Below are 20,793 nucleotides of genomic sequence, written 5' to 3' on the forward strand. Positions count from 1 at the left end.
CTGGACTTCAAATACTCTCCTCCAAGAGAGAGATTTCATCTGTCAAGATTGTCAACAATCCAGACAAAGAAAGAGGCGTTTCTACGCTGCGTACAAGAGCTCGTGTTAATGGGAGTAATCCATCCAGTTCCACGATCGGAACAGGGACAGGGGTTTTACTCAAATCTGTTTGTGGTTCCCAAAAAAGAGGGAACTTTCAGACCAATCCTGGACTTAAAGATCCTAAACAAATTCCTAAGAGTTCCATCGTTCAAGATGGAGACTATTCGGACAATTTTACCTATGATCCAAGAGGGTCAGTACATGACCACTGTAGATTTAAAAGATGCTTACCTTCACATACCTATTCACAAAGATCATTATCGGTACCTAAGGTTTGCCTTCCTAGACAGGCATTACCAGTTTGTGGCTCTTCCATTCGGATTGGCTACAGCTCCAAGAATCTTCACAAAGGTTCTGGGTGCTCTTCTGGCGGTACTAAGACCGCGGGGAATCTCGGTAGCTCCATACCTAGACGACATTCTGATACAAGCTTCAAGCTTTCAAACTGCCAAGTCTCATACAGAGTTAGTGCTGGCATTTCTAAGGTCACATGGATGGAAGGTGAACGAAAAGAAAAGTTCACTCGTTCCACTCACAAGAGTTCCCTTCCTGGGGACTCTTATAGATTCTGTAGAAATGAAGATTTACCTGATAGAGGACAGGCTAACAAGACTTCAAAGTGCTTGCCGCACCCTTCATTCCATTCAACACCCGTCAGTGGCTCAATGCATGGAGGTAATCGGCTTAATGGTAGCGGCAATGGACATAGTACCCTTTGCACGCTTACACCTCAGACCACTGCAACTGTGCATGCTAAGTCAGTGGAATGGGGATTACTCAGACTTATCCCCTTCTCTGAATCTGGATCAAGAGACCAGAAATTCTCTTCTATGGTGGCTTTCTCGGCCACATCTGTCCAGGGGGATGCCATTCAGCAGACCAGACTGGACAATTGTAACAACAGACGCCAGCCTTCTAGGTTGGGGTGCCGTCTGGAATTCTCTGAAGGCTCAGGGACAATGGAGTCAGGAGGAGAGTCTCCTGCCAATAAACATTCTGGAATTGAGAGCAGTTCTCAATGCCCTCCTGGCTTGGCCCCAGTTGACAACTCGGGGGTTCATCAGGTTTCAGTCGGACAACATCACGACTGTAGCTTACATCAACCATCAGGGAGGGACAAGAAGCTCCCTAGCTATGATGGAAGTATCAAAGATAATTCGCTGGGCAGAGTCTCACTCTTGCCACCTGTCAGCAATCCACATCCCGGGAGTGGAGAACTGGGAGGCGGATTTCTTAAGTCGTCAGACTTTTCATCCGGGGGAGTGGGAACTTCATCCGGAGGTCTTTGCCCAAATACTTCGACGTTGGGGCAAACCAGAGATAGATCTCATGGCGTCTCGACAGAACGCCAAGCTTCCTCGTTACGGGTCCAGATCCAGGGATCCAGGAGCAGTCCTGATAGATGCTCTGACAGCACCTTGGGACTTCAGGATGGCTTACGTGTTTCCACCCTTCCCGTTGCTTCCTCGATTGATTGCCAGAATCAAACAAGAGAGAGCATCAGTGATTCTAATAGCACCTGCGTGGCCACGCAGGACTTGGTATGCAGACCTGGTGGACATGTCATCCTGTCCACCTTGGTCTCTACCTCTGAAACAGGACCTTCTGATACAGGGTCCCTTCAAACATCAAAATCTAACTTCTCTGAAGCTGACTGCTTGGAAATTGAACGCTTGATTTTATCAAGACGTGGGTTTTCTGAGTCAGTTATTGATACCTTAATACAGGCTAGGAAACCTGTTACCAGAAAGATTTACCATAAGATATGGCGTAAATACCTATATTGGTGTGAATCCAAAGGTTACTCTTGGAGTAAGGTTAGGATTCCTAGGATTTTGTCTTTTCTACAAGAAGGTTTAGAAAAGGGTTTATCTGCTAGTTCATTAAAGGGACAGATCTCAGCTCTGTCCATTCTGTTACACAAACGTCTGTCAGAAGTTCCTGACGTCCAGGCTTTTTGTCAGGCTTTGGCCAGGATTAAGCCTGTGTTTAAAACTGTTGCTCCACCATGGAGTTTAAACCTTGTTCTTAATGTTTTACAGGGCGTTCCGTTTGAACCCCTTCATTCCATTGATATAAAGTTTTTATCTTGGAAAGTTCTATTTTTAATGGCTATTTCCTCGGCTCGAAGAGTCTCTGAATTATCAGCCTTACATTGTGATTCTCCTTATTTGATTTTTCATTCGGATAATGTAGTCCTGCGTACTAAACCTGGGTTCTTACCTAAGGTAGTTACTAACAGGAATATCAATCAAGAGATTGTTGTTCCTTCTTTATGCCCAAATCCTTCTTCACAACCTGGATGTAGTCCGTGCTCTAAAATTTTACTTACAGGCAACTAAGGAATTTCGACAAACGTCTTCTCTGTTTGTCATTTACTCTGGGCAGAGGAGAGGTCAAAAAGCTTCCGCTACCTCTCTTTCTTTTTGGCTTCGTAGCATAATTCGTTTAGCTTATGAGACTGCTGGACAGCAGCCTCCTGAAAGAATTACAGCTCATTCTACTAGAGCTGTGGCTTCCACTTGGGCCTTCAAGAATGAGGCCTCTGTTGAACAGATTTGCAAGGCTGCAACTTGGTCTTCGCTTCATACTTTTTCCAAATTTTACAAATTTGACACTTTTGCTTCATCGGAGGCTATTTTTGGGAGAAAGGTTCTTCAGGCAGTGGTTCCTTCTGTATAAAGAGCTTGCCTATCCCTCCCGTCATCCGTGTACTTTTGCTTTGGTATTGGTATCCCAGAAGTAATGATGACCCGTGGACTGATCACACTTAACAGAAGAAAACATAATTTATGCTTACCTGATAAATTCCTTTCTTCTGTAGTGTGATCAGTCCACGGCCCGCCCTGTTTTTAAGGCAGGTAAATATTTTTTTAATTTATACTCCAGTCACCACTTCACCCTTGGCTTTTCCTTTCTCGTTGGTCCTTGGTCGAATGACTGGGAGTGACGTAGAGGGGAGGAGCTATATGCAGCTCTGCTGGGTGAATCCTCTTGCACTTCCTGTTGGGGAGGAGTAATATCCCAGAAGTAATGATGACCCGTGGACTGATCACACTACAGAAGAAAGGAATTTATCAGGTAAGCATAAATTATGTTTTCTTGACACGCCCTTTATTTTTCACGCTGGTTGTTTTGTTGTTGTATGATCAGGCACCTCTGCACCTTGTTGCTTCCTTTCTCTCCTTTTCCTTTTGTCGAATGACTGGGGGTTGTGGGAAGGGAAGTGATACTTAACAGCTTTGCTGTGGTGCTCTATGCCGCCTCCTGCTGTCCAAGAGTGATATTCCCTATACTAACTACTGATGATCCGTGGACTCACCATGTCAAGAAATAAATGTATTCGGTAAGCATAAATTTAGTTTTTTTTTTTTTTTAAATTTTCTTTGTTTCATATGTAACCAATCTCTGATGCTATTTAGGGGTTCAAACAGTTCAGGATAACGTCCTCCTATGTGGGTGCGCTCAGGGAACAAACAAAGATGGTGGTCGACGGCTTCCAATATCATAGAAGCCAGGCTGCTCTTCCGATGAAAACAAGGAATATGGTATCTGTAGCGAGGGAAAGAAGGCGCCAAATAGGGTGATATTGCAAAAAACACATACAAAGGCAAAGTAACAAAGACTATTACTCACAAGCCGAGCGGCACTGAATCGTGCCTTCACAAGCGGACCGGGACCTCAGCGTCGCCCGGAAGACTAACCCAGGCGAAATCCAATCGATGGATCAGGAACAGGCTGCCGATAGCCAATCAGGGCTCAAAGCGGCAACACACCTTCCTTTCAAACCTACGGATCTCTACACTTACAGCTGAGGATAGATGATACACTACAGGTGCCGGGAAATAGCTCCGATTCCTCAGTAGTGATATAGGGATTATTATTGGATAAAGGGGAGAACGAACTCCAGCAGGGTATAAAAACAAGTTTTATTAAAATGTTTTTAAAAAGCAACGCGTTTCTCGGCTACACAGAGCCGTTTCATCAGGCTATAATACATCTACTAAACAGCCTACTGCTTATAAACCTCCTCTATCCAATCAAAACAGTCCTAGTGCACACACCCAATTTAGTGGATTCTCTGTAACTTATTACTCTTGTTAACCCTTGAGTGCTTGGAAATAATATTATAGTGCTATCATATTAAGAGCACAACATATATAAACAAATGCATTTCAAACAAATATAATCTGTAACAATCAAATTCGTCTAATACACTAAATAGTATAAAATAAGTAAAATGAATAAAAAAAGAAAAAATTATTTACACATTACAGTATAAAATTGTAAAAATACTTTGAAGCACAGACTTCAACCCATATCAGTTCATATACCATCTATTTATGTATCATTTACAGCTCTTTGTGGGTCTAACCAATACTTCTATTGTCATTATATTTAAACAGTGAGACGGGCGCCTAATATACCTATACGTTAAAGGAACCTAAAACTGATAAATTACTATTTATATGTATAAGTCATATTTTTTAGTTGATGATAATGTTTTAATTTGTTTTAATTTGTTTTGAATTGTTTTAATTTGATCATTTTAACAACACTATACATGATGATTATTTTGGACTCCCTAAAGCCTACCCATATACATACAGTTGTTTTATATACCAACCATTCCCATATCAGTCCTACGTGTGATCCATTTTATTTTCCTTACTGCTACAAATTATATATTTGTGTATTCACTTGTATTGAGTAAAAATGTTACTCGACAACTGGGAGGTCCCACTTATTGGGTGCCAATTGGTATTCTCTAGAACCTTGGTTCTATATACCGAAGTCACTATAGACCAGTCTTATTGAATGATCCCTGCTGCCATTAGAATGTACTTAAAAGCTATCATTTTTTTAGTCTTGAAATGCAGCAAGATCAATATTCATGTTTAGGCCTGAGGGATACAACGTTTGGAGTCTGTAGATCCAAAACGTCTCCCTTTGTCTTAGCCTAAAAAAGCGGTTGTAGAAGTCAGATCTAGGGATATGTTCTATAGGTGTAATTTTCATACAATGCAGGTTCCCACTGTGTTTTAGATTACAATGTCTGGACACACTGTGTAGCTTAAAATTAGCCTTAATGTTTCTAAAGTGTTCAGACCATCTCAAACTTAGCCTTCTACAGGTGCGCCCCACATACTGGCACCCACAGATACAAGACAGAAGATAGACTACATAATTAGATGCACAAGTCATCCGGCTCCCCATTTTGTATGTTCTGGACGTTACAGTGGACTGAAAAGTGTTCACATTGTGTGTTATATACTTACACATTTTACATTTCTTATTGTGACATTTATAACTACCCTTTCTTAGTGTCCCACAAGTTGTATTATTTTTTCTAACGCTTCCTACCTTAGATAAGTTATTTCTATCTGTGTTCTTATTCTTCACTATTTTACTGGGTGCCAGAATTCAGGCACCCAGTAAAATAGTGAAGAATAAGAACACAGATAGAAATAACTTATCTAAGGTAGGAAGCGTTAGAAAAAATAATACAACTTGTGGGACACTAAGAAAGGGTAGTTATAAATGTCACAATAAGAAATGTAAAATGTGTAAGTATATAACACACAATGTGAACACTTTTCAGTCCACTGTAACGTCCAGAACATACAAAATGGGGAGCCGGATGACTTGTGCATCTAATTATGTAGTCTATCTTCTGTCTTGTATCTGTGGGTGCCAGTATGTGGGGCGCACCTGTAGAAGGCTAAGTTTGAGATGGTCTGAACACTTTAGAAACATTAAGGCTAATTTTAAGCTACACAGTGTGTCCAGACATTGTAATCTAAAACACAGTGGGAACCTGCATTGTATGAAAATTACACCTATAGAACATATCCCTAGATCTGACTTCTACAACCGCTTTTTTAGGCTAAGACAAAGGGAGACGTTTTGGATCTACAGACTCCAAATGTTGTATCCCTCAGGCCTAAACATGAATATTGATCTTGCTGCATTTCAAGACTAAAAAATGATAGCTTTTAAGTACATTCTAATGGCAGCAGGGATCATTCAATAAGACTGGTCTATAGTGACTTCGGTATATAGAACCAAGGTTCTAGAGAATACCAATTGGCACCCAATAAGTGGGACCTCCCAGTTGTCGAGTAACATTTTTACTCAATACAAGTGAATACACAAATATATAATTTGTAGTAGTAAGGAAAATAAAATGGATCACACGTAGGACTGATATGGGAATGGTTGGTATATAAAACAACTATGTATATGGGTAGGCTTTAGGGAGTCCAAAATAATCATCATGTATAGTGTTGTTAAAACTATCAAATTAAAACAATTCAAAACAAATTAAAACATTATTATCAACTAAAAAATATGACTTATACATATAAATAGTAATTTATCAGTTTTAGGTTCCTTTAACGTATAGGTATATTAGGCGCCCGTCTCACTGTTTAAATATAATGACAATAGAAGTATTGGTTAGACCCACAAAGAGCTGTAAATGATACATAAATAGATGGTATATGAACTGATATGGGTTGAAGTCTGTGCTTCAAAGTATTTTTACAATTTTATACTGTAATGTGTAAATAATTTCTCCTGTTAAGTGTAGTCAGTCCACGGGTCATCCATTACTTATGGGATTATATCTCCTCCCTAACAGGAAGTGCAAGAGGATCACCCAAGCAGAGCTGCTATATAGCTCCTCCCCTCCACGTCATACCCAGTCATTCTCTTGCACCTAACTAATAGATAGGACGTGTGAGAGGACTGTGGTTGTTAAACTTAGTTTTTATTTCTTCAATCAAAAGTTTGTTATTTTAAACAGCACCGGAGTGTGTTGTTTTTTCTCAGGCAGCATTAGAAGAAGAATCTACCTGAGTTTATGTATGATCTTAGCGGTCGTAACTAAGATCCACTTGCTGTTCTCGGCCATTCTGAGGAGTGAGGTAACTTCAGAACAGGGGACAGCAGGCAGGGTTCACCTGCAAGGAGGTATGTTGCAGTATATTATTTTCTAAGGAATGGAATTGACTGAGAAAATACTGCTAATACCGATGTATTGTAAGTGCAGCCTTAAATGCAGTAGTAGCGACTGGTATCAGGCTGATATGTATGTATGTTTACACTGAGGTATTTCTGGGGAATGGAACTTCACTAAGAAAATACTGTATACATTTAAGTTATATTTGAGCCTCCACTGCAGTGAAAGCGACTAGCAGCAGGCTTATTAATAACATTTCATAATTTTATTTTTAAAACGTTTACTGGCATGTTAATCGTTTTTTTCTGAGGTACTTGGTGATAAAACTTATGGGCATGATTTTTACCACATGGCTGTCGTTTGTTTCTGAATAAAATCAGTTTACTGAGCTTCCCCACTGTTGTATGATGAGTGGGAGGGGCCTATTTTAGCGCTTTATTGCGCAGTAAAAATTCAGTCACAGTCTTCCTATTTCTTCCTCCATGATCCAGGACGTCTCTACAGAGCCCAGGGGTCTCCAAAACTAGTTTTGAGGGAGGTAATCACTCACAGCAGACCTGTGAGAGTGTTTTGACTGTGATAAAAACGTTTATATTAAATTGTTATCCGTTTTTGGGTACTAAGGGGTTAATCATCCATTTGCTGGTGGGTGCAATCCTTTGCTAACTTAATGCATTTACTGTGAAAATTTGGTTGCTATAACTAATTTGGTTCATTGTTATTTCAACTGTGACAGTTTTTTTGTGCTTCTTAAAGGCACAGTAACGTTTTTTATATTGCTTGTAAATTTATTTGAAAAGTATTTTCCAAGCTTGCTAGTCTCATTGCTAGTTTGTTTAAACATGTCTGACACAGATGAATCTCTTTGTTCAATATGTTTAAAGGCCAATGTGGAGCCCAATAGAAATTTGTGAAGGATCATTACCGGTATCTAAGGTTTGCCTTCCTAAACAGGCATTACCAGTTTGTAGCTCTTCCCTTCGGGTTAGCTACAGCTCCAAGAATCTTTACAAAGGTTCTGGGCTCTCTTCTGGCGGTACTAAGACCGCGAGGAATAGCGGTAGCTCCGTACCTAGACGACATTCTGATACAAGCGTCAAGTTTCCAAACTGCCAAGTCTCATACAGAGTTAGTTCTGGCATTTCTAAGGTTGCATGGGTGGAAGGTGAACGTAGAAAAGAGTTCTCTATTGCCACTCACAAGAGTTCCCTTCTTGGGGACTCTTATAGATTCTGTAGAAATGAAAATTTACCTGACAGAAGACAGGTTATCAAAACTTCTAAATGCTTGCCGTGTCCTTCATTCCATTCAACACCCGTCAGTGGCTCAATGCATGGAGGTAATCGGCTTAATGGTAGCGGCAATGGACATAGTACCTTTTGCACGCCTGCATCTCAGACCGCTGCAATTGTGCATGCTAAGTCAGTGGAATGGGGATTACTCAGATTTGTCCCCTATGCTAAATCTGGATCAAGAGACCAGAGATTCTCTTCTATGGTGGCTTTCTCAGCCACATCTGTCCAGGGGGATGCCCTTCAGCAGGCCAGATTGGACGATTGTAACAACAGACGCCAGCCTGATAGGTTGGGGCGCTGTCTGGAATTACCTGAAGGCTCAGGGATCATGGACTCAGGAGGAGAGACTCCTTCCAATAAACATTCTGGAATTAAGAGCAGTTTTCAATGCCCTTCTGGCTTGGCCTCAGTTAGCAACTCTGAGGTTAATCAGGTTTCAGTCGGACAACATCACGACTGTGGCTTACATCAACCATCAGGGAGGGACAAGGAGTTCCCTAGCGATGATGGAAGTCTCAAAGATAATTCGCTGGGCAGAGTCTCACTCTTGCCACCTGTCAGCGATCCACATCCCAGGCGTGGAGAACTGGGAGGCGGATTTCCTAAGTCGCCAGACTTTTCATCCGGGGGAGTGGGAACTTCATCCGGAGGTGTTTGCCCAACTACTTCAGCATTGGGGCAAACCAGATCTGGATCTCATGGCGTCTCGCCAGAACGCCAAGCTTCCTTGTTACGAATCCAGGTCCAGGGACCCGGGAGCGGTACTGATAGATGCTCTGACAGCACCTTGGGTTTTCAACTTGGCTTATGTGTTTCCACCCTTCCCGATGCTTCCTCGATTGATTGCCAGGATCAAACAGGAGAGAGCATTGATAATTCTAATAGCGCCTGCGTGGCCACGCAGGACCTGGTATGCAGATCTAGTGGACTTGTCGTCCTGTCCACCTTGGTCTCTGCCTCTGAGACAGGACCTTTTGATTCAGGGTCCTTTCAAACATCCAAATCTAATTTCTCTGAGGCTGACTGCATGGAGATTGAACGCTTGATTCTATCAAAGCGGGGATTCTCGGAGTCAGTGATTGATACCTTAATACAGGCTAGGAAACCTGTTACCAGGAAAATTTACCATAAAATATGGCGTAAATACTTGCATTGGTGCGAATCCAAGTGTTACTCATGGAGTAAGGTTAGGATTCCTAGGATATTGTCTTTTCTACAAGAAGGTTTAGAAAAGGGTTTATCTGCTAGTTTGTTAAAGGGACAGATCTCAGCTCTGTCTATCCTTTTACACAAACGTCTGTCAGAAGTTCCAGACGTTCAGGCTTTTTGTCAGGCTTTGGCTAGGATTAAGCCTGTGTTTAAGACTGTTGCTCCGCCGTGGAGCTTAAACTTAGTTCTTAATGTTCTGCAAGGTGTTCCGTTTGAACCCCTTCATTCCATTGATATCAAGCTGGTATCTTGGAAAGTTCTGTTTTTAATGGCTATTTCCTCGGCTCGAAGAGTCTCTGAGTTATCGGCCTTACATTGTGATTCTCCTTATCTGATTTTTCATTCAGACAAGGTAGTTCTGCGTACTAAACCTGGGTTCTTACCTAAGGTAGTCACTAACAGGAATATCAATCAAGAGATTGTTGTTCCATCATTGTACCCTAACCCTTCTTCAAAGAAGGAACGACTTCTGCACAATCTAGACGTTTTCCGTGCCCTGAAATTTTATTTGCAGGCAACTAAGGATTTTCGTCAAACTTCTTCCCTGTTTGTTGTTTATTCTGGACAAAGGAGAGGTCAATAAGCTTCGGCTACCTCTCTCTCTTTTTGGCTTCGTAGCAGCATACGTTTAGCTTATGAGACTGCTGGACAGCAGCCTCCTGAAAGGATTACAGCTCATTCTACTAGAGCTGTGGCTTCCACTTGGGCCTTTAAGAATGAGGCCTCTGTTGAACAGATTTGCAAGGCTGCAACTTGGTCTTCACTTCATACTTTTTCAAAATTTTACAAATTTGACACTTTTGCTTCTTCGGAGGCTGTTTTTGGGAGAAAGGTTCTACAGGCAGTGGTTCCTTCCGTGTAAAGATCCTGCCTTTCCCTCCCGTCATCCGTGTACTTTTAGCTTTGGTATTGGTATCCCATAAGTAATGGATGACCCGTGGACTGACTACACTTAACAGGAGAAAACATAATTTATGCTTACCTGATAAATTCCTTTCTCCTGTAGTGTAGTCAGTCCACGGCCCGCCCTGTTGTTTACGGCAGGTCTAAAAAATTTTAACTTAAACTCCAGTCACCACTGCACCCTATAGTTTCTCCTTTCTCGTTTGGTTTTGGTCGAATGACTGGGTATGACGTGGAGGGGAGGAGCTATATAACAGCTCTGCTTGGGTGATCCTCTTGCACTTCCTGTTAGGGAGGAGATATAATCCCATAAGTAATGGATGACCCGTGGACTGACTACACTACAGGAGAAAGGAATTTATCAGGTAAGCATAAATTATGTTTTTTTCTTTTTTTATTCATTTTACTTATTTTATACTATTTAGTGTATTAGACGAATTTGATTGTTACAGATTATATTTGTTTGAAATGCATTTGTTTATATATGTTGTGCTCTTAATATGATAGCACTATAATATTATTTCCAAGCACTCAAGGGTTAACAAGAGTAATAAGTTACAGAGAATCCACTAAATTGGGTGTGTGCACTAGGACTGTTTTGATTGGATAGAGGAGGTTTATAAGCAGTAGGCTGTTTAGTAGATGTATTATAGCCTGATGAAACGGCTGTGTAGCCGAGAAACGCGTTGCTTTTTAAAAACATTTTAATAAAACTTGTTTTTATACCCTGCTGGAGTTCGTTCTCCCCTTTATCCAATAATAATCCCTATATCACTGCTGAGGAATCGGAGCTATTTCCTGGCACCTGTAGTGTATCATCTATCCTCAGCTGGAAGTGTAGAGATCCGTAGGTTTGAAAGGAAGGTGTGTTGCCGCTTTGAGCCCTGATTGGCTGTCGGCAGCCTGTTCCTAATCCATCGATTGGATTTCGCCTGGGTTGGTCTTCCGGGCGACGCTGAGGTCCCGGTCCGCTTGTGAAGGCACGATTCAGTGCCGCTCGGCTTGTGAGTAATAGTCTTTGTTACTTTGCCTTTGTATGTGTTTTTTGTGATATCACCCTATTTGGCGCCTTCTTTCCCTCGCTACAGATACCATATTTAGGGGTTACATATGTTTCCCCATTGGTTCATTCACTTCACAGAAACTCTGTCCATATTTTCAGGTGTGCATTAATGTTTAATCCTTTTTTTCTCTTCCTCAGAGCGAGATCCGTGCTATTTCTGTCAATCAGTGGGGTTCACAGCTGGGTCTTAATGTTCTGAATAAGCTGAGCCAACTGTACTGTTCTCTTGTGTGGGAAAGCACGGTCCTGCTTTCCCTCTGTACTCCTAACAGGTATGTAAAGTGTTTGATCACAATTTTGTATGAGCTTGGGCTACTTGCTTTTAGTTTTAGTGTCTTGGCAGATTACATAAAGAAACACGGAAAGCCTTGAAGGGAGCAAAATGTTTTTCATGGAAACTATTCTTTACAACAATTTTAAAGGCAATTTTCCAGTTTAATAAAGGGATAGTAAACACCAAAAATGTTGTTGTTAAAAAAAGATAATCCCTTTATCATTCCCCAGTTTTTCATAGCCAACGCAGTTATAGAAAAGAAAATTTATGCTTGCCTGATAAATTTATTTCTTTTTTGACACAATGAGTCAACGGATCATTTTAATTACTAATGGGATCCAATACCCAAGCTAGAGTACACAGATGATACGGGAGGGACAAGACAGGGCATCTAAACGGAAGGCACCACTGCTTGAAGAACCTTTCTCCCAAAGGCAGCCTCAGCCGAGGCAAAAGTGTCAAATTTGTAGAATTTTGAAAAAGTGTGCAGAGGGGACCAAGTTGCAGCCTTGCAAATCTGTTCCACAGAAGCTTCATTTTTGAATGTCCATGTGGAAGCAACAGCCCTCGTGGAATGAGCTGTAACCTTCTCAGGAGGCTGATGTCCAGCAGTCTCATATGCAAAATGTAGGATACTCGTCAGCCAAATAGAAAGTAGTAGCCGTAGCTTTCTGTCCCTTACATGTTCCTGAGAAAATCACATACAAGGAAGACTGACGAAAGTCCTTAGTCGTCTGCAGGTAAAACTTTAAAGCACGGACCACATCCAAATTCTGCAGAAGTCGTTCCTTCTGAGAAGGAGGATTAGGACACAAAGAGAGAACAACAATCTCCTGATTAATATTCCGATCAGAAACAACCTTAGGAAGAAATCCTAATTTTGTACGTAAAAAAATACCTTATTGAATGGAAAATAAGGTAAAGAGACTCATGCTGCAATGCCAAGAGCTCTGATACTCTTTGAGCAGAAGAAATAGCAACAAGAAATAAAACTTTCCAAGATAACTTAATATCTAAGGAATGCATAGGCTCAAACAGAGCCCCTTGAAGAACTTTGAGAACTAAATTAAGACTCCATGGAGGAGTAACTGGTTTGAACACAGGCCTGATTCTGACCAAGGCCTGACAAAATGATTGTATATCTGGGACATCTGCCAGACATTTGTGTAACAAAACGGATAAGGCCGAGATTTGACCCTTTAGGGAACGGGTCGATAAACCCTTCTCCAATCCTATCTCTACTCCATGAGTAGCCCTTGAATTCACACTAATAGAGATTTTCGCCAAATCTTATGGTAAATCCTTCTAGTTACAGGCTTACGAGCCTGAATCATGGTCTCTCTACGAACCAGTCAGAAAACCCCCACTTGGATAAAATTAAGCATTCAATCTCCAAGCAGTCAGCTTCAGAAAAACTAGATTTGGGTGAAGGAAGGGCTCTTGAATCAGAAGGTCCTTCCTCAACAGAAGTCTCCAAGGTGGCAGATGTCATCTCCACCAGATCTGCATACCAAATCCTGCCAGGCTGGTGCTATGAGAATCTGAGGCCCTCTCCTGTTTGATTTGAGCAATTACCCGAGGAAGAAGAGCAAACGGAGGAAATAGGTATGCTAAACTGAAGTTCCAAAGAACCGCCAGAACATCTATCAGTTCGGCCTGGGGGTCCCTGGACCTCGACCTGTTTCTTGGAAGCTTGGCATTCTGTCGAGATGCCATGAGATCCAATTCAGACTGACCCCACTTGAGATTCATGTTGGAAAACACCTACGGATGGAGTTCCCACTCCCCCGGATGAAAGGTCTGCCTGCTCAGAAAATCCGCCTCCCAGTTGTCCACCCCTGGGATGGGGATCGCCTACAGGCAACAAGAGTGGACCTCCGCCCACTGGATTATTTTGGTTACCTCTGTCATCGCTAAGGAACTCCTCGTTCCTCCCTGATGATTGATGTAAGCCACTGAAGTTATGTTGTCCAACTGGGACCTGATAAACTGGACCATGGCCAGGCCAGGAGAGCATTGTAGATCGCTCTTTTCCAGAATGTTTATAGGAAGAATAGACTCTGAGTCCAAACTCCCTTAGCCTTTACGGAGCCCCAGACTGCTCCCCATCCTAGAAGGCTGGCGTCTGTTGTCACAATCACCCATGATGGTCTGCGAAAGCAGGTTACCTGGGAGAGATGATCCAGAGACAACCACCATTGAAGAGTCCCTTGTCTCCTGTTACAGAGTTATTCGAGGAGACGAGTCTGCATAGTCTCTGTTCCATTGTCTGAGTATGCTTAACTGCAGAGGTATGAGGTGAAACCGAGCAAACTGGATGATGTCCATTGCTGCCACCATCAGCCCCGATTACCTCCATACACTGAGCCACTGACGGCAGAGGAGCAGACTGAAGGACTATGCAAGTATCGATAATCTTTGATTTCCTGACATCATAGACGGAGTCTATTATGGTTTCCAAGAAGGTTACCCTTGTGTCTGGAACTAAGGAACTTTTTTTCCAAATTTACCTTCCACCCGTGAGTACTCAGAAAAGATATCACCATGTCTGTGTAAGATCTTGCTTGTTGAAAGGATGGCGCCTGGACTAGGATGTCGTCCAGATAAGGCGCTATCCCAATGCCTTGTGACCGAAATACCGCCAACAGTGACCCCTGAACCTTTGTGAAAATTCTGGGAGCAGTGGTCAGCCCGAAAGGAAGAGCCACAAACTGGAAATGTTTGTCCTTGAAGGCAAACCTTAGGAACTTGTTATGATCCCTGTGAATAAGAACATGTAGGTACGCGTCCTTTAAATTCACAGTTGTCATGAATTGACCCTCCTGGATTAAGAGAAGAATGGAACGAATAGTTTCCATCTTGAAGGACGGAACCCTTAGAAATTTGTTTAGACTCTTTAGGTCTAAAATTGGTCTGAAGGTTCCCTCATTTTTGGAAACCACGAACAAATTGGAATAAAAACCCTGACCCTGTTCCAGTACTGGAACAGGAGCAATCACTCCCAGGGTGGAGCGGTCTCTTACGCAATGTAAGAACGCCTCTCTTTGTCTGGTTTGCAGATAATCTTGAAAGAAGAAACCTGCCTCTGGGAGGAAAACCTTTTGAATTCTAGTTTGTATCCCTGGGACACAATCTGTATTGCCCAGTTATCCTGAACATCCTAAACCCAAACCCGAGCGAAGTAGGAAAGTCTGCCCCCTACTAGATCCGTTCCTTCATGCTGTCTTGGATTCAATAACAGGCTTCTTGGACTGCTTTCCCTTAGTCCAAGACTGGTTAGGTCTCCATGCAGGTTTAGATTGTTCCTGCTTAGAGGAGGAAGAATTTCCTTTGAAGTTTCGAAAGGAATGAAAATTACTCCGTCGTCCTTTCTGTTTGTTTCTCTTATCTTGAGGAACAAGATGACCCTTACTTCCCGGGATATCAGAGATAATTTCAGTTAGGCCAGGTCCAAACAAGGTCTTCCCCTTGTAAAGAATAGCCAGAAGCTTAGACTTGGAAGACACATCCGCAGACCAAGGTTTCAACCATAAAACACTGCGGGCTAGACTAGAGAAACCTGAAATCTTAGATCCCAGTTTAATAATTTGAAGGGAAGCATCCGTAATAAAGGCATTGGCAAGCTTCAGAGCCTTTATCCTGTCCTGGATCTCTTCCAACAAAGTCTCAGTATTGAGAGACTCAGACAGTGCATCAAACCAATAGGCCGCCACGCTAGTGATGGTAGCAATGCACGTAGCTGGTTGCCATTGCAGACCCTGGTGAACATAAGTCTTCTTAAGTAGACCCTCTAACTTCTTATCCATAGGGTCCTTGAATGCACAACTATCCTCTGGGAATAGTAGTTCTCTTGGCTAAGGTTGAAACGGCCCCTTCCACCTTAAGAACTGTTTGCCAAGCCTCCCTAAAAGAGTCAGCTATGGGAAACATCTTGAAAATAGGAGAGGGAGAAAAGGGAATGCCTGGTCTCTCCCATTCCTTAGTAATAATCTCTGAAGCTCTCTTTGGAACTGGAAATACGTCTGAGTTAGAAGGAACCTCAAAGTATCTGTCCAATTTACTAGTCTTAGGGATAACCACAACTGGAGTCAGTCATCCAACATAACCAAACCTCCCTAAGCAATAGGCGGAGGTGTTCTAGTTCAAATCTAAAAGTTACAACCTCCGAATCCGTCAGACAAAGCACTTTATGAATCTGAGATTTCCCCCTCAGATACTACAGCAGTACCCTCCTCTTCGTGTCCTTGGGAGGGTACCGCCGAAATTGCAACAACTTACTGAATGTCTGGATTTCCTCTTACGTTTGCCCTGCAACATTGGGAAAGCAGACGATGCATCTGAAATTGTAGAAGACATAAGAGAAGCTATGTCTTTTAAGGTAACTCCAGCTGGAGCTAGAGTAGAAATGCAGGGCACTGCTCGTGCGGGCGGTTAAATTTGAGACGCTTGGGGAGAAAGCAGCGGCATACCTTGAATCTCGTCATTAGACTCTTGGACAACATCTCCTTTTGAAAAGTTTTGTTCAGGAATTCCCCCCCCCCCCCATAACTTATAGTTCTCTCAATACATGAGGTACAGAAAGGGATAGGTGGTTCCACATTTGCATCAAAACACAAGGAGCAAGTAACATTTTGCAGGTCTTCCTTGGCCATACTGATCACAATAGTATAATTAGGCAATAAAAACTTTAATTTTGACAAAAGAAATTCTTATGCAAAAAAAAAAGTTAAATTTGTCACTTTTTTACTGTGAGTTGCAAAAACGTGTTTAACAACCATATACTAACAAAAAAAAGGACACCCCTACACCTCAGCAGCTCTGCTGAGGTGCCTACCTTACTGCAAGACCGGAGAGACACACTCACTCCTAGCCAGCAATCTGGACTCTATAAATAACCACTTCAGCTATCCAAACCTAGAAACGCTTAATCTTTTTTTGTCAAAAAACAAGCACTTCTAGGCAGAACAAACCATCCAGCTCATATCCGGTCTGAACTGTGAGTTTAGATAAAGGTGCAGTGAGAGCGCACAATACAGGAGATCCGCCCATCGTGGGCGTGGCTAACTGTAAAGACTCCTGCAATGACGTAGTTTTAAATTAAACACGCCATGAAACCACCAGCCCCAGTGCCTGCAAAAACGCTGTCTGGTTCTCTCCGACTCTGAGAGCTATGTCCCATAATAAAGTGCCAAGTATATAAGCCCTTTGTATAGTGTTAATAAATAGTAAATAGTAAAGTGCTCCTTTTCCTGTCAGTGTCCTAGGAAAACAAAGCTCTACTGTAGAGACTGATATGGACTATGGCTACACCCTAGAACAAAGCGGCACAATCTTGCACTACTTTAAAAATAATAAACTCTTGATTGATGAATCTTACCTCACTTTACCACATCCTGTCACTAACGTAGGGAAAGAGAATGACTGGAGTGGGAGGGAAGGGAGGAGCTATTTAAGAGCTTTGCTGTGGTGCTCTTTGCCCTCTCCTGCTGACCAGGAGGTGAATATCCCATTAGTAATTAAGATCATCCGTGGACTCATTGTGTCTTAAAAAAGAAATATACGTTTTACTTTTGTAATTACCTTGTATCTAAGCTTCAGCAGTCTGCCTCATCTCAGATGCTTTGACACTTACATTTCAGGCAATTAGTGCTGACTCTTAAATAACTCCACTTGCATGAGCACAATGTTTATATAAAACACATGAAGAACTAACACACTCTAGCTGTGAAAAACTGTCAAATGCATTCAGATAAGAGGTGGTCTTCAAGGGCTTAGAAATTAGCATATGAGTCTATCTAGGTTTATCTTTCAACTAAGTATACCAAGAGAATAAAGCACATTTGATGAAAATAAATTAGAAAGTTGTTTAATTTGGACTTTACTATCCCTTTAATACTTGCTGATTAATTTATGTATTTAGTTTTATACTTATGTTTGGAAGTGTTGCAGTGTATCTAATTCAACCACTTTTGAATTGGAAAGTGGGTACACTTTCAGCACTCTATTCCCAGACTCAATCGGAAAGAATGGTTAACACTCGACCTTAAAGGGACAGTAAACGCAAGAATTTTCCTTGTTTAAAAAGGTAGATAATCCCTTTATTACCCATTCCCCAATTCTGCATAACCAACACAGTTATAATATACTTTTTACCTCTGTGATTACCTTGTATTTATGCCTCTGTAAACTGCCCCCTTATTTCAGTTCTTTTGTCAGACTTGCATTTTTAGCCAATCAGTGCTGATTCCTAGGAGCTTCACGTGCCTGAGCTCAATGTTATCTATGAAACACATGAACTAACTCCCTCTAGTGGTGAAAAATTGTCAAAATGCTTTCAGATTAGAGGCAGTCTTCAAGGTCTAAGAAATTAGCACATGAACCTCCTAGATTTAGCTTTCAACTAAGAATACCAAGAGAACAAAGTAAAATTGGTAATAAAAGTAAATTGGAAAGCTGTTTAAAATTACATGCCCTATTTAAATCATGAAAGATTTTTTTTGTTTACTGTCCCTTTTTTAATGTTAATTTTTTTTTTAAATCGTGAGAAAAAAAAAATCTGTGAAAGTATCTACTAGGAATCCCTTAAATATTATGGCTATTAACACAATATATATCAACTAGTAAAATTGGAAAGAATGATTAACACTCAACTTTCTTAAAGTTTTAAAAAATATGTAAAATCCGGAGTAAAAAAAAAAATCTGGGAAAGTATCTACTAGGAATCCCTGAAATATTATGGCTACTAGCACAATATATATCCTGTAGTAAAATTGTAGTATTGATGAAATACTTATCTACAAAATTAAACAAGTAAATAACTTTCCCTCTATTTAATACACATAACATGCTATTCTTTTTAAACTAGGCAAATTATAAATCAAAACAATTGTGCTCCTAGGATAAATTCACCTCTTATGTATCAGATATTATACAGTTATATGTAACCACTGATCTATTACTGTGTATCATATGATCAGAAATAGTAAAGTCTATTTCAGGGCGTTAACCTATGTTAATATATGGAACACAATTTCCTGCTTAAAATTCATGGCAAACTTTACGGCTTTCTTAGCGCTCCACTATCAATCTCGAGCGCTAGAAAGTTATCGGAGCTAGGGGTTTCTTTCTAATGACACAATGAGTCCACGGATTATCTAATTTCTAATGGGATTTATCACTCATGCCCAGCAGGAGGCGGCAAAGAGCACCACAGCAAAGCTGTTAAAGGGATACTAAACCCAATTTTTTTATTTCATGATTCAGATAGAGCATGAGATTTTAAGCACCTTTCTAATTTACTCCTATTATCAATTTTTCTTTGTTGTCATGCTATCTTGATTTGAAAAAGCAGTACTGTAAGCTTTAGAGCCGGACCATTTTTTGTTCAGCACCTTAGCACTTGCTGATTTGTGACTAAATGTAGCAAACCAATCAGCAAGCTCTACCAAGATGCTGAACTAAAAATGGGCCGGCTCATAACCTTTTATTACTGCTTTTTCAAATCAAGATAATATGAGAACAAAGAGAAATTGATAATAGGAGTAAATTAGAAAGTTGCTTAAAATTGCATGCTCTATCTGAATCACGAAAGAAAAAAATGTGGGGTTAGTATCCCTTTAACCCCTTAATGACCACAGCACTTTTCCATTTTCTGTCCGTTTGGGACCAAGGCTATTTTTACATTTTTGCAGTGTTTGTGTTTAGCTGTAATTTTCATCTTACTCATTTACTGTACCCACACATATTATATACCGTTTTTCTCGCCATTAAATGGACTTTCTAAAGATACCATTATTTTCATCATATCTTATAATTTACTATAAAAAAAATTATAAAATATGAGGAAAAAATTGAAAAAAACACACTTTTTCTAACTTTGACCCCCAAAATCTGTTACACATCTACAACCACCAAAAAACACCCATGCTAAATAGTTTCTAAATTTTGTCCTGAGTTTAGAAATACCCAATGTTTACATCTTCTTTGCTTTTTTTGTAAGTTATAGGGCCATAAATACAAGTTGCACTTTGCTATTTCCAAACCATTATGTTTCAAAATTAGCGCTAGTTACATTAGAACACTAATATCTTTCAGGAATCTTTGAATATCCATTGACATGTATATAATTTTTTTTAGTAGACATCCCAAAGTATTGATCTAGGCCCATTTTGGTATATTTCATGCCACCATTTCACCGCCAAATGCGATTAAATACAAAAAATCGTTCACTTTTTTACAAATTTTTTCACAAACTTTTGGTTTCTCACTGAAATTATTTACAAACAGCTTGTGCAATTATGGCTTAAATGGTTGTAAATTCTTCTCTGGGATCCCCTTTGTTCAGAAATAGCAGACATATATGGCTTTGGCGTTGCTTTTTAGTAATTAGAAGGCTGCTAAATGCCACTGCGCACTACACGTATATTATGCCCAGCAGTGAAGGGGTTAATTATGGAGCATGTAGGGAGCTTCTAGGGTTAATTTTAGATTTAGTGTAGTGTAGTAGACAACCCCAAGTATTGATCTAGGCCCATTTTGGTATATTTCATGCCACCATTTCACCGCCAAACGCGATCAAATTAAAAAAAACATAACATTTTTCACAATTTTAGGTTTCTCACTGAAATCATTTACAAACAGCTTGTGCAATTATGGCACAAATGGTTGTAAATGCTTCTCTGGGATCCCCTTTGTTCAGAAATAGCAGACATATATGGCTTTGGCGTTGCTTTTTGGTAATTAGAAGGCCGCCAAATGCCGCTGCATTTCACACGTGTATTATGGCTAGCAGTGAAGGGGTTAATTATGTAGCTTGTAGGGAGCTTGCAGGGTTAATTTTAGCTTTAGTGTAGAGCTCAGCCTCCCACCTGAAACATGAGACCCCCTGATCTCTCCCAAACAGCTCTCTTCCCTCCCCCACCCCCCAATTGTCCCCGCCATCTTAAGTACTGGCAGAAACTCTGCCAGTACTAAAATAAAAGCT

The 20,793-nt window shown here is 40.9% G+C and overlaps 1 protein-coding gene across 1 annotated transcript in view; it reads left to right on the plus strand.

Moving 5' to 3' along the window:
* The window catches only part of HUWE1 (HECT, UBA and WWE domain containing E3 ubiquitin protein ligase 1), a 689,948-nt gene that overhangs the window by 247,152 nt on the left and 422,003 nt on the right, over positions 1 to 20,793 (plus strand). The window contains exon 23 of the mRNA XM_053695471.1: positions 11,675 to 11,808. Coding sequence (XP_053551446.1) covers positions 11,675 to 11,808 — 134 coding nt within the window. The remainder of the gene's footprint in view (positions 1 to 11,674; positions 11,809 to 20,793) is intronic.

This window comes from Bombina bombina, chromosome 12 (genome assembly GCF_027579735.1).
Source record: "Bombina bombina isolate aBomBom1 chromosome 12, aBomBom1.pri, whole genome shotgun sequence".
Taxonomy (NCBI): domain Eukaryota; kingdom Metazoa; phylum Chordata; class Amphibia; order Anura; family Bombinatoridae; genus Bombina; species Bombina bombina.